At 38.4% G+C, this 12,849-nt stretch overlaps 2 protein-coding genes across 2 annotated transcripts; one reads left to right on the forward strand and one right to left on the reverse strand.

The window, feature by feature from the left end:
- The first annotated feature begins 368 nt into the window (after positions 1-368).
- Positions 369-9,361, forward strand: LOC114163584 (DExH-box ATP-dependent RNA helicase DExH12). Its single transcript, XM_028047893.1, has 5 exons — positions 369-518; positions 607-3,602; positions 4,244-4,633; positions 4,727-7,919; positions 8,957-9,361. Exons 2-4 carry the CDS (start codon positions 627-629, stop codon positions 7,913-7,915), a joined length of 6,555 nt encoding a protein of 2,184 aa, XP_027903694.1. The 5' UTR covers positions 369-518; positions 607-626; the 3' UTR covers positions 7,916-7,919; positions 8,957-9,361.
- Positions 9,362-9,906: 545 nt separating this feature from the next.
- Positions 9,907-11,852, reverse strand: LOC114163594 (photosystem II 10 kDa polypeptide, chloroplastic). The gene is made up of 5 exons (XM_028047902.1): positions 11,546-11,852; positions 11,402-11,460; positions 10,566-10,621; positions 10,403-10,455; positions 9,907-10,228 (listed from the first exon to the last, which is right to left on the reverse strand). The coding sequence occupies exons 1-5, from the start codon at positions 11,700-11,702 to the stop codon at positions 10,134-10,136; spliced, it is 420 nt and encodes a 139-aa protein (XP_027903703.1). The 5' UTR covers positions 11,703-11,852; the 3' UTR covers positions 9,907-10,133.
- Between the last annotated feature and the right edge of the window lie 997 nt (positions 11,853-12,849).

The following is a 12,849-nucleotide window of genomic DNA, read 5'->3' on the forward strand; positions in this document are numbered from 1 at the left end:
TTAATCAATCTTTTTTTTTTGTCAACAATGTTAATACTTTAATCTTTAACTACTATTTTTATAATAATAATTTGAGAACATTAAATGAATATTTTAATTTTAATATTATAAAAAATAAATTGAGTTAATTCACTTATAAAACAAAATATTATTTTTAAGTGAGCCAACTTATATGAACCATGCTGACCCACTTCAACATTCCTAGATGGAAGGTGAATTCTGTCGGGGTGCAGGAAGCTTTAGCCTAAACATATTCATGATAGTGGGCTGAGAGGCCGAATCAAGCCTGTCCAAACGGATGGGCCAGACCCATTAACACCACCGCCTTAATTTTTCATAGAACATTGTCCGTGTTTCCCACAAAAACCCTTGATCTATTTTTCTCCCTCTCTTCTTAGTAGATACACGTTAACGGCTTCTCATTTATCAGAATGACGTTCTGAAAACCACGTTTCACCGTTCACAACACTACCACCATTACCAGTGGCAACGGCGTTCTCTCGCAGCTTCAAATTAGTGTACCCTTTCACTCTTGAAAGATTTTCAAATCTCTTTTCTTCTTCAATTGCTTCTTAGGGTTTCACGCTTTCGCATTTGCTCCCGCAGGTTTTTCTAGGGTTTCGAAAATGGCGCACCTAGGTGGAGGTGCGGAAGCGCACGCGCGGTTCAAGCAGTACGAGTACCGTGCCAACTCCAGCCTGGTTCTCACCACCGACTCTAGGCCGCGCGACACGCATGAGCCCACCGGTGAGCCCGAGTCTCTCTGGGGGAAGATTGATCCCAAGAGCTTCGGCGACCGCGCCTACCGGGGCCGACCGGCGGAGCTCGACGAGAAGCTTGAAAAGGCGAAGAACAAGAAGAAGAAGAAGGACCGTGATGCCGCCGCCGATGCCGCCGTCTCCGTCCCCTCAAAGCGGCGCCGTGTTCAGCATGACAGTGTTCTCTCCGCCTCCGACGACGGCGTGTACCAGCCGAAGACGAAGGAGACGCGCGCAGCCTATGAGGCCATGCTAAGTGTCATCCAGCACCAGCTCGGCGGTCAGCCCCTCAGCATTGTCAGTGCTGCTGCAGATGAGATACTTGCTGTGCTTAAAAACGATACTCTTAAGAACACTGACAAGAAGAAAGATATAGAGAAGCTTTTGAATCCCATACCTAACCATGTTTTTGACCAGCTAGTTTCGATTGGGAAGTTGATTACTGACTTTCAAGAGGCTGCTGATGTTCCGAATGGGAATTCGGCTATGGATGGTGAGGAGGGGCTCGATGATGATGTTGGTGTTGCTGTTGAGTTTGAGGAGAATGAGGATGATGACGAGGAGAGTGATTTGGATATTGTGCAGGATGATGAGGAAGAGGAGGAGGATGGGGTGGAGCAGAATGGTTCTGGCGCTATGCAAATGGGGGGTGGGATTGATGACGAGGATATGGAAGATGGCAATGAAGGGATGAGTTTGAATGTGCAGGATATTGATGCGTATTGGCTTCAGAGGAAAATCTCTCTGGCTTTTGAGCAGCAGATTGATCCGCAGCAGTGCCAGAAGCTCGCGGAGGAGGTGCTCAAGATTCTGGCTGAGGGGGATGACAGGGAGGTGGAGAGCAAACTTTTGTTTCACCTCGAGTTTGATAAGTTCAGCCTCATTAAGTTTTTGCTTAGGAATAGGTTGAAGATTGTGTGGTGTACACGGTTGGCAAGGGCACAGGACCAGGAGGAGAGGGAGAGGATTGAGGAGGAGATGAAGGGAACTGAGTTGCAGCCCATTTTGGAGCAGTTGCACGCTACAAGGGCATCCGCAAAGGAGAGGCAGAAGAACTTGGAGAAGAGTATAAGGGAGGAGGCTAGGAGGTTGAAGGATGACACTGGTGGAGATGGGGATAAAGAGAGGGACAGGGGCAGGAGAGGGCTTGCTGATAGAGATGGAGAGAGTGGATGGTTGAAGGGACAGCGGCAGATGCTTGATCTTGATAACATTGCTTTTGCTCAAGGTGGTTTTTTCATGGCTAAGAAGAAGTGTGACCTGCCTGATGGGTCTTACAGGCATCTCAGTAAGGGATATGAAGAGATACACGTGCCTGCCTTGAAAGCTAAAGCGCTTGATCCAAATGAGAAGCTTGTGAAAATATCATCTATGCCTGATTGGGCACAACCGGCTTTTAAAGGGATGACACAGTTGAATAGAGTGCAGAGCAAAGTATATGAGACTGCGCTTTTTAAGCCCGATAATCTTCTGCTCTGTGCCCCAACTGGAGCTGGAAAAACTAATGTTGCAGTTCTCACTATACTTCAACAAATTGCACGGCATAGGAATCCTGAGGATGGCTCTATTGATCATAGTGCCTATAAAATTGTTTATGTTGCACCTATGAAAGCTCTTGTGGCTGAGGTAGTTGGGAATTTGTCCAATAGATTGCAGGAATATGATGTTAAAGTCAGGGAGCTCAGTGGAGACCAGTCACTAACCCGGCAACAGATAGAAGAGACTCAGATTATAGTGACAACCCCTGAAAAGTGGGATATTATCACCCGAAAGTCGGGAGACCGAACTTATACACAGCTTGTAAAACTTCTGATTATTGATGAGATTCATCTACTTCATGACAACAGAGGACCTGTTCTTGAAAGTATCGTTGCTAGAACAGTAAGGCAAATTGAAACCACAAAGGACTATATTCGTTTGGTGGGACTGTCTGCTACGCTCCCTAATTATGAAGATGTTGCACTGTTCTTGCGTGTTGATCTGAAGAAGGGTTTGTTTTATTTTGATAATAGTTACAGACCTGTTCCACTTTCGCAACAGTATGTTGGAATCACAGTGAAAAAGCCACTTCAGAGGTTCCAGTTGATGAATGATATCTGTTATGAGAAAGTTATGGCTGTGGCTGGGAAACATCAGGTGCTTATATTTGTACACTCTAGGAAAGAAACTGCCAAAACTGCTAGAGCCATCAGAGATGCTGCGCTGGCAAAGGACACTCTTGGTAGGTTCCTTAAAGAAGATAGTGCAAGCCGTGAGATTCTTCAAACTCATACTGATCTTGTGAAGAGCAATGATCTTAAAGATCTTCTGCCATATGGTTTTGCTATTCATCATGCTGGTATGACCAGGACAGATCGCCAGCTTGTTGAAGATCTTTTTGCCGATGGACATGTTCAAGTGTTGGTATCAACTGCGACCCTTGCGTGGGGTGTTAATCTACCGGCCCATACAGTGATTATTAAAGGAACACAGATTTATAATCCCGAAAAGGGGGCCTGGACTGAATTAAGTCCTCTTGATGTGATGCAGATGCTGGGTCGTGCTGGAAGGCCGCAGTATGATTCATACGGTGAGGGAATAATTGTTACTGGTCATAGTGAGTTGCAGTATTACCTCTCTCTTATGAACCAACAACTTCCTATTGAAAGTCAGTTTGTGTCCAAGCTGGCTGATCAGCTGAATGCAGAGATTGTTCTTGGTACTGTACAAAATGCTAGGGAAGCTTGTAATTGGATTGGATATACTTACTTGTATGTACGCATGCTGAGGAATCCTTCATTGTATGGTATAGCACCCGACGTCCTAACAAGGGATATAACATTGGAAGAGAGAAGGGCTGATTTGGTACGCAACTCAACACTCTAATATCTCATCTTACTATAGAATACAATTATCTGAGCTTAGGTTGATGTGATTGTAGTTATTTGCTTTATTATTAGGTGTATTTCTTTCCTGCTTTTTAGCGATCTTTATCTGTTGTGCTTCAGTTATGTTTGTGCTTATCATTGTCAATATTACTGTAGATTAGCATGACAAGGGAACCAAATCGACATTGGTTGTGAAAAATATTCATTCTAGTTAGCAATAGGTTCTTGGCCTCATAAATAGTTTTGCATTTCTTACTTCAAATCTTTTTCTGAATGAAAATATGATATTGTTAGGAACAAAGAATTTAAATAAGAAAGAAGAAAATGGTTTTTATTGAATAGGATGAAAAGAACAATGAATATGAGATTAAACTCTAGCCGAGTTTTCCCTTCATAAAGAGCCATTGCTCAATTTACAACGACAACAAATATTAGTCTGTCCTATTCTTCTACCTCTTGCCAACGAACTAACTCATTATCTAGCTATCTTAACTAAGTCCTTCTCTTTATACCCTAACAGATATTCATTGTTGAAGTTTTATGTTGTATATTGCCTGTTCATAATGTTGTATTTTTTTGGTGGATATTGATTAATCTATTTTTGTTGAAATCTTGCAGATCCATACTGCTGCAACCATCTTGGATAGAAATAATTTGGTGAAGTATGATAGGAAGAGTGGATATTTTCAGGTCACTGATCTAGGCCGTATTGCTAGCTACTACTACATAACACATGGAACCATATCGACATATAACGAGCATTTGAAGCCTACAATGGGGGACATAGAGCTTTGCCGATTGTTCTCATTAAGCGAAGAATTTAAGTATGTAACAGTAAGGCAGGATGAGAAGATGGAGCTAGCAAAACTTTTGGACCGTGTACCCATTCCCATCAAGGAAAGTCTGGAAGAGCCAAGTGCTAAGATCAATGTTTTACTGCAAGCATACATTTCACAATTAAAGCTTGAAGGACTCTCACTGACATCTGATATGGTCTTTATAACTCAGGTTAGACCTCGTTCATTCCCTTGATTGATTAATTTTGGAAATGTCTGTTTTTTGACTTGCTGATTCTTGTTTACCCCCACCTTTTCTTTTCAGAGTGCTGGACGCCTTTTACGGGCACTCTTTGAGATTGTTTTGAAGCGTGGCTGGGCACAATTGGCTGAGAAGGCTTTGAACTTGTGCAAAATGGTGACCAAGAGGATGTGGAGTGTCCAAACTCCTCTTCGTCAATTCAATGGAATTCCAAGTGATTTACTAACGAAATTGGAGAAGAAAGATCTGGCTTGGGAAAGGTATTACGATTTATCATCACAAGAGATAGGTGAACTCATTCGAGCACCGAAGATGGGAAGGACACTTCATAAATTTATCCATCAGTTTCCTAAACTGAACCTTGCAGCACATGTGCAGCCAATTACTAGGACAGTTTTGAGAGTTGAGCTGACGATAACTCCGGATTTTGCATGGGATGACAGAATTCATGGATATGTTGAACCATTCTGGGTGATTGTGGAGGATAACGATGGAGAATACATTCTTCACCATGAATATTTTATGCTGAAAAAGCAGTATATTGATGAGGACCACACACTGAATTTCACAGTGCCAATTTATGAGCCTCTTCCCCCTCAATACTTCATCCATGTGGTTTCAGATAAATGGCTTGGGTCCCAAACTGTTTTACCTGTTTCTTTCAGACACCTGATCTTGCCTGAAAAGTATCCTCCACCAACTGAGCTATTGGATCTGCAACCACTTCCTGTGACTGCACTGCGAAATCCATCATATGAAGCTTTATATCAGGATTTTAAGCATTTTAATCCTGTTCAGACACAAGTTTTCACAGTTCTATACAATTCTGATGACAATGTCCTAGTTGCTGCTCCAACTGGGAGTGGTAAGACTATATGTGCAGAATTTGCTATTTTGAGGAATCATCAGAAAGGTCCTGATAGTGTCATGCGTGTTGTTTATGTTGCACCCATTGAAGCTCTTGCCAAGGAGAGGTACCGTGATTGGGAGAGGAAATTTGGGGGAGGTCTAAAACTAAGGGTGGTTGAGTTGACTGGAGAAACTGCAACTGACTTGAAACTGCTTGAGAAAGGTCAGATTATTATTAGTACTCCTGAGAAATGGGATGCATTGTCCCGCCGCTGGAAACAGAGGAAACATGTTCAACAAGTTAGTCTTTTCATCATTGATGAGCTCCACTTGATTGGAGGTCAAGGAGGTCCCATATTAGAGGTTGTTGTTTCCAGGATGCGATATATTGCTAGTCAGGTAGAAAACAAGATTCGCATTGTGGCTTTGTCCACCTCACTTGCAAATGCCAAAGATCTTGGAGAATGGATTGGAGCTACCTCCCATGGTCTTTTCAATTTTCCCCCGGGTGTTCGTCCAGTGCCTTTGGAAATTCACATTCAAGGTGTAGATATTGCTAATTTTGAGGCAAGGATGCAGGCAATGACCAAGCCAACTTACACTGCTATTGTTCAACATGCAAAGAATAGGAAACCTGCACTCGTATTTGTACCTACTAGGAAGCATGTTCGGTTGACTGCTGTGGATCTGATTACATACTCAGGTGCAGACAGTGGAGAGAAGCCATTTTTGTTGCGGTCCCCAGAAGAGCTCGAACCTTTCCTTGACAAGATTAGTGATGAAATGTTGAAAGTTACTTTGCGTGAAGGAGTAGGATACCTGCATGAGGGCTTGAACAGTCTTGATCATGACATTGTGACACAGCTATTTGATGCAGGCTGGATTCAAGTTTGTGTTTTAAATAGTTCCATGTGTTGGGGGGTGACATTGTCAGCTCATTTGGTTGTTGTGATGGGCACACAGTACTATGATGGGCGGGAGAATGCACAGACAGATTACCCTGTTACTGATCTCCTGCAGATGATGGGTCATGCCAGCCGTCCTCTGGTAGACAATTCTGGAAAATGTGTCATCTTGTGCCATGCTCCTCGTAAGGAGTACTACAAGAAGTTTTTATATGAAGCATTCCCTGTGGAAAGCCATCTTCATCACTTCTTGCATGATAACTTGAATGCTGAAATTGTTGCTGGAATTATTGAGAACAAGCAAGATGCTGTAGATTACCTTACATGGACATTCATGTACAGGCGGCTCACACAGAATCCCAACTATTACAATTTACAAGGAGTTAGTCACAGACATCTTTCTGATCACCTCTCAGAGATGGTGGAAAATACATTGAGTGATTTAGAAGCGAGCAAGTGCATTACTATTGAGGAGGATATGGACCTTTCTCCTCTCAATCTTGGAATGATAGCATCTTATTATTACATCAGTTACACAACAATTGAAAGGTTTTCATCATCTGTGACTTCAAAAACAAAAATGAAGGGTCTGTTGGAGATTTTGTCTTCAGCTTCAGAGTATGCTCAGCTTCCAATACGACCTGGAGAGGAAGAGGTTGTTCGCAAGTTGATTAATCACCAGAGGTTTTCCTTTGAAAACCCTAAGGTTACAGATCCGCATGTAAAAGCTAATGCCTTGCTACAGGCCCATTTCTCTAGGCAATTTGTTGGTGGGAACCTTGCATTGGACCAGAAGGAGGTGCTTCTTTCTGCAAATAGACTGCTTCAGGCAATGGTAGACGTGATATCAAGCAATGGTTGGCTGAGTCTGGCTCTTCTTACGATGGAGGTCAGTCAAATGGTGACACAGGGAATGTGGGAACGTGATTCCATGCTACTACAGCTTCCTCATTTCACAAAGGATCTGGCTAAAAAATGCCAGGAGAACCCAGGGAAGAGTATCGAAACTGTGTTTGATTTATTAGAGATGGAGGATGATGAGAGGCGTGAATTATTGGGCATGTCAGATTCACAGTTGTTGGATATTGCCCGATTTTGCAACCGGTTCCCTAATATTGATTTGTCATATGAGGTGCTGGACAGTGACAATGTTCGAGCTGGGGAGGATGTCACTTTACTGGTCACTCTTGAGCGGGATCTTGAGGGAAAGACAGAAATAGGACCCGTTGATGCTCCCAGGTATCCAAAAGCCAAGGAGGAAGGATGGTGGCTTGTTGTTGGTGATACCAAAACCAATCTGTTGCTTGCCATTAAACGGGTTTCCCTGCAGAGGAAGTTAAAAGCCAAACTGGAGTTTGCAGCTCCTGCTGATACTGGAAGGAAATCCTATGCGCTATATTTCATGTGTGATTCATACCTTGGTTGTGATCAGGAGTATGGTTTCACTGTTGATGTTAAGGAAGCTGATGGTGATGATGAAGATAGCGGCAGAGAATGAAAAGGTAGCTTTCTGGACCCCTCAAACATGATTACTATGGACATTAATTAGCTTGTTTTATTTAATATGCATGTCAAAAAGATCTAATAAGATGTCAAGAGTTAGCCTACATTACCTCTTATATACATAATGCTTGAATGATTGTTTGATTACGATAGAATCCCCTGTCAGTAAATTTGAGACATTTTCATTCGTAGTTAGCCTACATTATTGACAGAACATTATCTCGTACTCGGTGGCAATGATACTCTAGAGCTCCCTTGATGTTCTTCTCTTTAATGACTCGGAATTAGACCTTGTGCGTTTTGGTTCTTATAATTTTTAATTATTTGAGACAATAATAAAATGCAAGGCAAGCTAATCTTTCACTCTGTTATAGTTGATTATAGCAATGAACCAAATGAAATAGTATTACAGATCGTCAGAGTTTTGTAAACGTTAAAATTACAGACATTATTATATAGAATTAATAACGAAATATCGATTATATATTGAAATTGTGGGAGTAGAAAGTTTCATTGATATATCTTTTCAAAGTGGATTGTTTGTCGGTGATGGGAAGATGAAGTTGAATCCTAAAAATTATTTGTTAGTTATTAGTTTTTAAAGTATATTTGGTAAATGTACATGTACTAAAGAGTACTAACACTACTCAATTTATAAAGCATAATCGACTTTTACGTGCAATTAAGTTTATTTAATGCTCTTGTTTTCTTACAATAAAGATTTTTTTTTTCTAAATTACCTTCAAAATTATATTTATTAGTATGATGTTCAGGAACAAAGATAAAGTCATTTTAAATTACGAAATTAAAGCTAAAGATGATTTTTTTTTCTTGTATTTGCGTCCAGAAAGATTATAATATAAATATATAAATATGTCAATCCTAGTCGTTGAAAGGGATCAACTGTTTTTCTTGAACTATTTTTTGGGATTGGATCACTCTGCATTTATACAAAAAAAGTTACATTTCCCTGCCTGCCAGTTTGTGTTTTTGATGTGTCTCTGTTTGAATTCTTTTTATTTGGTGTCTTTTACAGTTTCGTGAGGCGACAAATGGAGGGACAATCATTGCTGAAGATCGTGCCTTGTATTGTATGTACGATTTCTTGTTGATTAGTTGTAATTGCATGCTTACAATTGTGCATCGTAGCAGGCAAAGGAGATATTTGCAGTAGTAGGAAGTGAAGTAACATTAGGAAGTACACTGTAGCTTGCTTATTGAAACACCGTAGTTTGGTGGCTCCATAGTTGCAGCATCATTGAAACACTCTTGTAAGATTTTGCACTAATTATGTCACAGAAAGAAGAAACAGCAGAGATATTGGAGAACTAATTATGTCTTGATGCATGTTTTGCAGCACCTTGTATAGATGTTTTTGTTGGGCTGTTTTCCGAGTTCATTATTCCCATCACATAAATTTCATTTTGAACTCTTGGGTTCACTTTAGTTGCTACTCACTCTTCTCAACCATTTGATTTTTGTTTTCAATAATCTGTATTAACACATCGAAACTTGTTCTACCTATCTCTTGTTGAGGGAATTTCTTTGAGATCTTTCTCGGTTCCTTGTTGGAGTGAGTCATTACTTCAAATTAACCATAAATCAATTTTTTGAAGGCATTGCATTGTAATAAATAGTAACAACAATCATTTTATTAGAGTAATTTAACTTGTCAGAAGTTTTTTTTTTTTATTTCTATTTCTCTGAATTGATTTTAAATTCAAACGCAGGCTTTTTCTTTTAATTTCATTTCACTCGATTTCAAGCGAAGGTTGAGATTGCATAAGGCATTAACATCAGTGTTGGATTACAAATGAAGTACAATATTAGCCATTGAACGATCCTTTCATTTTCATCGTGAAAAACAAAACCAAGTGAACGTGATTTCCCCAAACATAAACTTTAAAAAACAGGTCATATGATCATAGTTAAGCAATCGTTTAAGTTGTTTTGTAATGAAAAAAAGAAGCATAACAGTAAGATAAATGTTAAAAAAACATTTACTGGTTTCCTTTGTAAAGAAAGTGGTATGACAAATGGAATTACATGGAACGAAGATGCATGCATGATTATAGTAAGGAAAATATTTTTGACATCCAGGCATTTATAGAACAGAAGCAACAGCAGATATCCACAAAGTAGTTGATGAAGAATTCTAGAATTTTAAATAGTTACATGAACTAAGTTGTAACATAAACATGGATCTGCAAAGTCTATTGTGCCAAAGCACTTGTGTTGTAGACAAGAAGTACACCACCAGCTAGCAGACCAAGTAGGGTTACAGCCCAGATAGCCAAACCAGTCGTACCTGCCATGTGGAAACACAGATGAATAAGAAACCACAAGGATTCTCTAAATTTATAATATATATATTGCTTTAGAGGAATATATTCCAATGGACAATGAGTTAAAATAATTTGATATGTAGATTATAATATATATTTCATGCTGATTTTTCTTGGATGAAATTAAGGGTTCTTACCTCCAGTGTAGACATCACCGGTTGGAGACCAGTCCTTGGTGTCATAGATAGGACTGCATAATAAATAAATCAGGCAAATGCAATTTGAATAAGAAATTTAAATGCACAAATTATTTGTATTTTCAATATCTAAACTTTAAATAATATAGATCTTCTTATTTACCTGTATCCATCAACATTAGCACCGTATTTGTCAACAAATTGGTACACACCCTTTCCCTGAATTCATGTTTGACAGTCAGATGAATAATCCACTAAACACTACCAACAATCTCAAAACAATGAATCAACTTTAGATTCCTTTATCAGAGACACCCAAACTCTAGAGTTATTTAATAAATTAACAATTTCAAAATCTTAAACAAGAGGTAAACAATTTCAGTCATTGATTAAGAAAATCAATAACCAATGTCATACACACATACATGAAAGTATTGAAGTGTCAGTTTTTTTTCTTATCAAGCAGATAACATACACAACAAATCATGATACACTTATCAATTAATTTCTTATCAGTCATTATCACATACATGCATGTTAAGAATTTAAGAAATGGATTTTAAGTCTGACTTAATTCCAAAAAAACCAGTTTATAAGGTTGATCGCAGATGAAACAATAAATTCAAAAATTAACAAATTTCGTTAAAGATAAAGTCTAAGTCGCTGTGATACCATATCATATCACATAACAAAGAACAAACACGCAGCAAACAAAGCAAAAAAACTGATATTGATGAAAAAGGTCTGTTACAGAGAGAAGCCAAGGCAGAGGATTACAAACAGAACAAACAGAAGGTAATAGAACAAACCAGAAAGACTAACTAAGGTTAAATAAACTTTAACCAGGGTCCAGAAATAGTCATACACAAAGCAAATCATGCAGAAACTTGAGTTTGAGTTAATTTTGTTTTGAAAACAAGTGAGATTACTGATGAGTTAATTATGCTCTAAGATCCAATCCAAGATGGGAAATTAAAAGAGAAGCACAAGGGCACAAACCTTTCCTTTCCTGCCAGATGCATCAAGTCCATCCCTCAAGTCCATGCCACCATTAATTCCTGAAAAAACATTCACAGAAAAATCATTATCAATGTTTTGAATGAGTATTTCAATGTTTTGAAAAGGGCATGTGTGAAATCAAACCATAGGGCTTGTCAGTCTTGATCTTCTTGCCACCACTGGCCACAACTCTGAAGGAAGAGGAGTTCCTTGAAAGGGAGGGAAGTCCTCTGACAGAAGACTTCTCAACAATGAAAGGGGCAGGTTTAAGGGCCACAGATGCCATCACTGAAGAGGCCATTTTTCAGCTCAGACTAAGTGTTGCTGCTTCTGCAAATGATGCTTCTTCTTTGCTATGGGAAACAAAACAAGTGCCACTCATAGTAATAACAACAATAGTGTGGCCAAGGATTTGAGATTGCTTTTCTCACACGTGGCATTGCATTTGTGGTACACTCAGGGATATGATAATGTAAACATTATCTGAATAACATTAATTTTTCACCTGTTGTTCATCAACATAAATATGCAAACAAAAATCTTCATGAAAGAAAAGTGGATATTCCCAGAGGAAAAAAATCATTTCTTTTTTTCTGGTGGAAAAAAAACAGAGATTTTGCAACATGTGTTTGTGTGTGTTTTTTAAGGTCAAAATTACTGCAGAATTGCACTTAACAAATATTCACTCAACAACGACGAAAAAGTTATTATGGTTTCGTTTTGCCTTAGCTTCCGTTGACACAAGATTTATTCAGTATAAGTTAAATTATTGAGGATTTGTAAATTTATTTGTGAAACAAATTTTCGAAAATTACTTTTCATCTTCGTTTATTGTTTTATATTGATATAACTCATAAAAATAAAATACATGTTGGACAACTAGATAAAGAAAAGCAAATAAATAATTAATATGCTGAATAATGAATTAATTTTTTTAAGTCATTATTACTGGATGAACTATTTTTAGCCGATAAAGTGTAATTAAAATTTTTTTCTCAACCGGGACTCTTCTACGTGACCTAATAATTAATTCAGTATTATAAGTTTATAAATACTTATTTCGAATTAGTTCCTTCGTTAATAATTATCAATGAAAGAAAAAGAAAAAATAAAAAACAAATGAAAAAACTTCTAATTAAATTAGAGTTATTACACATTAATTCTTATTTTGTAATTTATATATAAATTAAGTTTAACTTACAAGAATTTATTTTATTTCTTTTCTTATTTCATTTTATGAAAAATTTGTTGGAGGAAACATGTCCTCCTTATTCCAATCTACCATGACAATCGTGATTATAACCAACAAACAAATCACTATTAATTTGAAGAGTAGTTTTTCTCTAAATCCCCATCTGTGTCTTCAAAAAATGTATTATTACTTCTTAGTATCCAAATTTACTTAGTAAGTTGATTCATTCAATATACAATCATTACCTTGATTTCTT

Source organism: Vigna unguiculata, chromosome 1 (assembly GCF_004118075.2).
Source record: "Vigna unguiculata cultivar IT97K-499-35 chromosome 1, ASM411807v1, whole genome shotgun sequence".
Classification (NCBI taxonomy): domain Eukaryota; kingdom Viridiplantae; phylum Streptophyta; class Magnoliopsida; order Fabales; family Fabaceae; genus Vigna; species Vigna unguiculata.

What these genes read in the sequence shown, in the direction of transcription:
- LOC114163584 (XM_028047893.1), top strand. Translation starts at nt 627, where the DNA reads ATGGCGCACCTAGGTGGAGGTGCGGAAGCGCACGCGCGGTTCAAGCAG. An exon ending in AAGAGAGAAGGGCTGATTTG is followed by an intron (nt 3,603 to 4,243) that starts GTACGCAACTCA and finishes GAAATCTTGCAG; the next exon opens with ATCCATACTGCTGCAACCAT. An exon ending in ATATGGTCTTTATAACTCAG is followed by an intron (nt 4,634 to 4,726) that starts GTTAGACCTCGT and finishes TTTTCTTTTCAG; the next exon opens with AGTGCTGGACGCCTTTTACG.
- LOC114163594 (XM_028047902.1), bottom strand. Translation starts at nt 11,702, where the DNA reads ATGGCCTCTTCAGTGATGGCATCTGTGGCCCTTAAACCTGCCCCTTTC. An exon ending in GCTAATGTTGATGGATACAG is followed by an intron (nt 10,456 to 10,565) that starts GTAAATAAGAAG and finishes TTTATTATGCAG; the next exon opens with TCCTATCTATGACACCAAGG. An exon ending in CGGTGATGTCTACACTGGAG is followed by an intron (nt 10,229 to 10,402) that starts GTAAGAACCCTT and finishes TCCACATGGCAG; the next exon opens with GTACGACTGGTTTGGCTATC.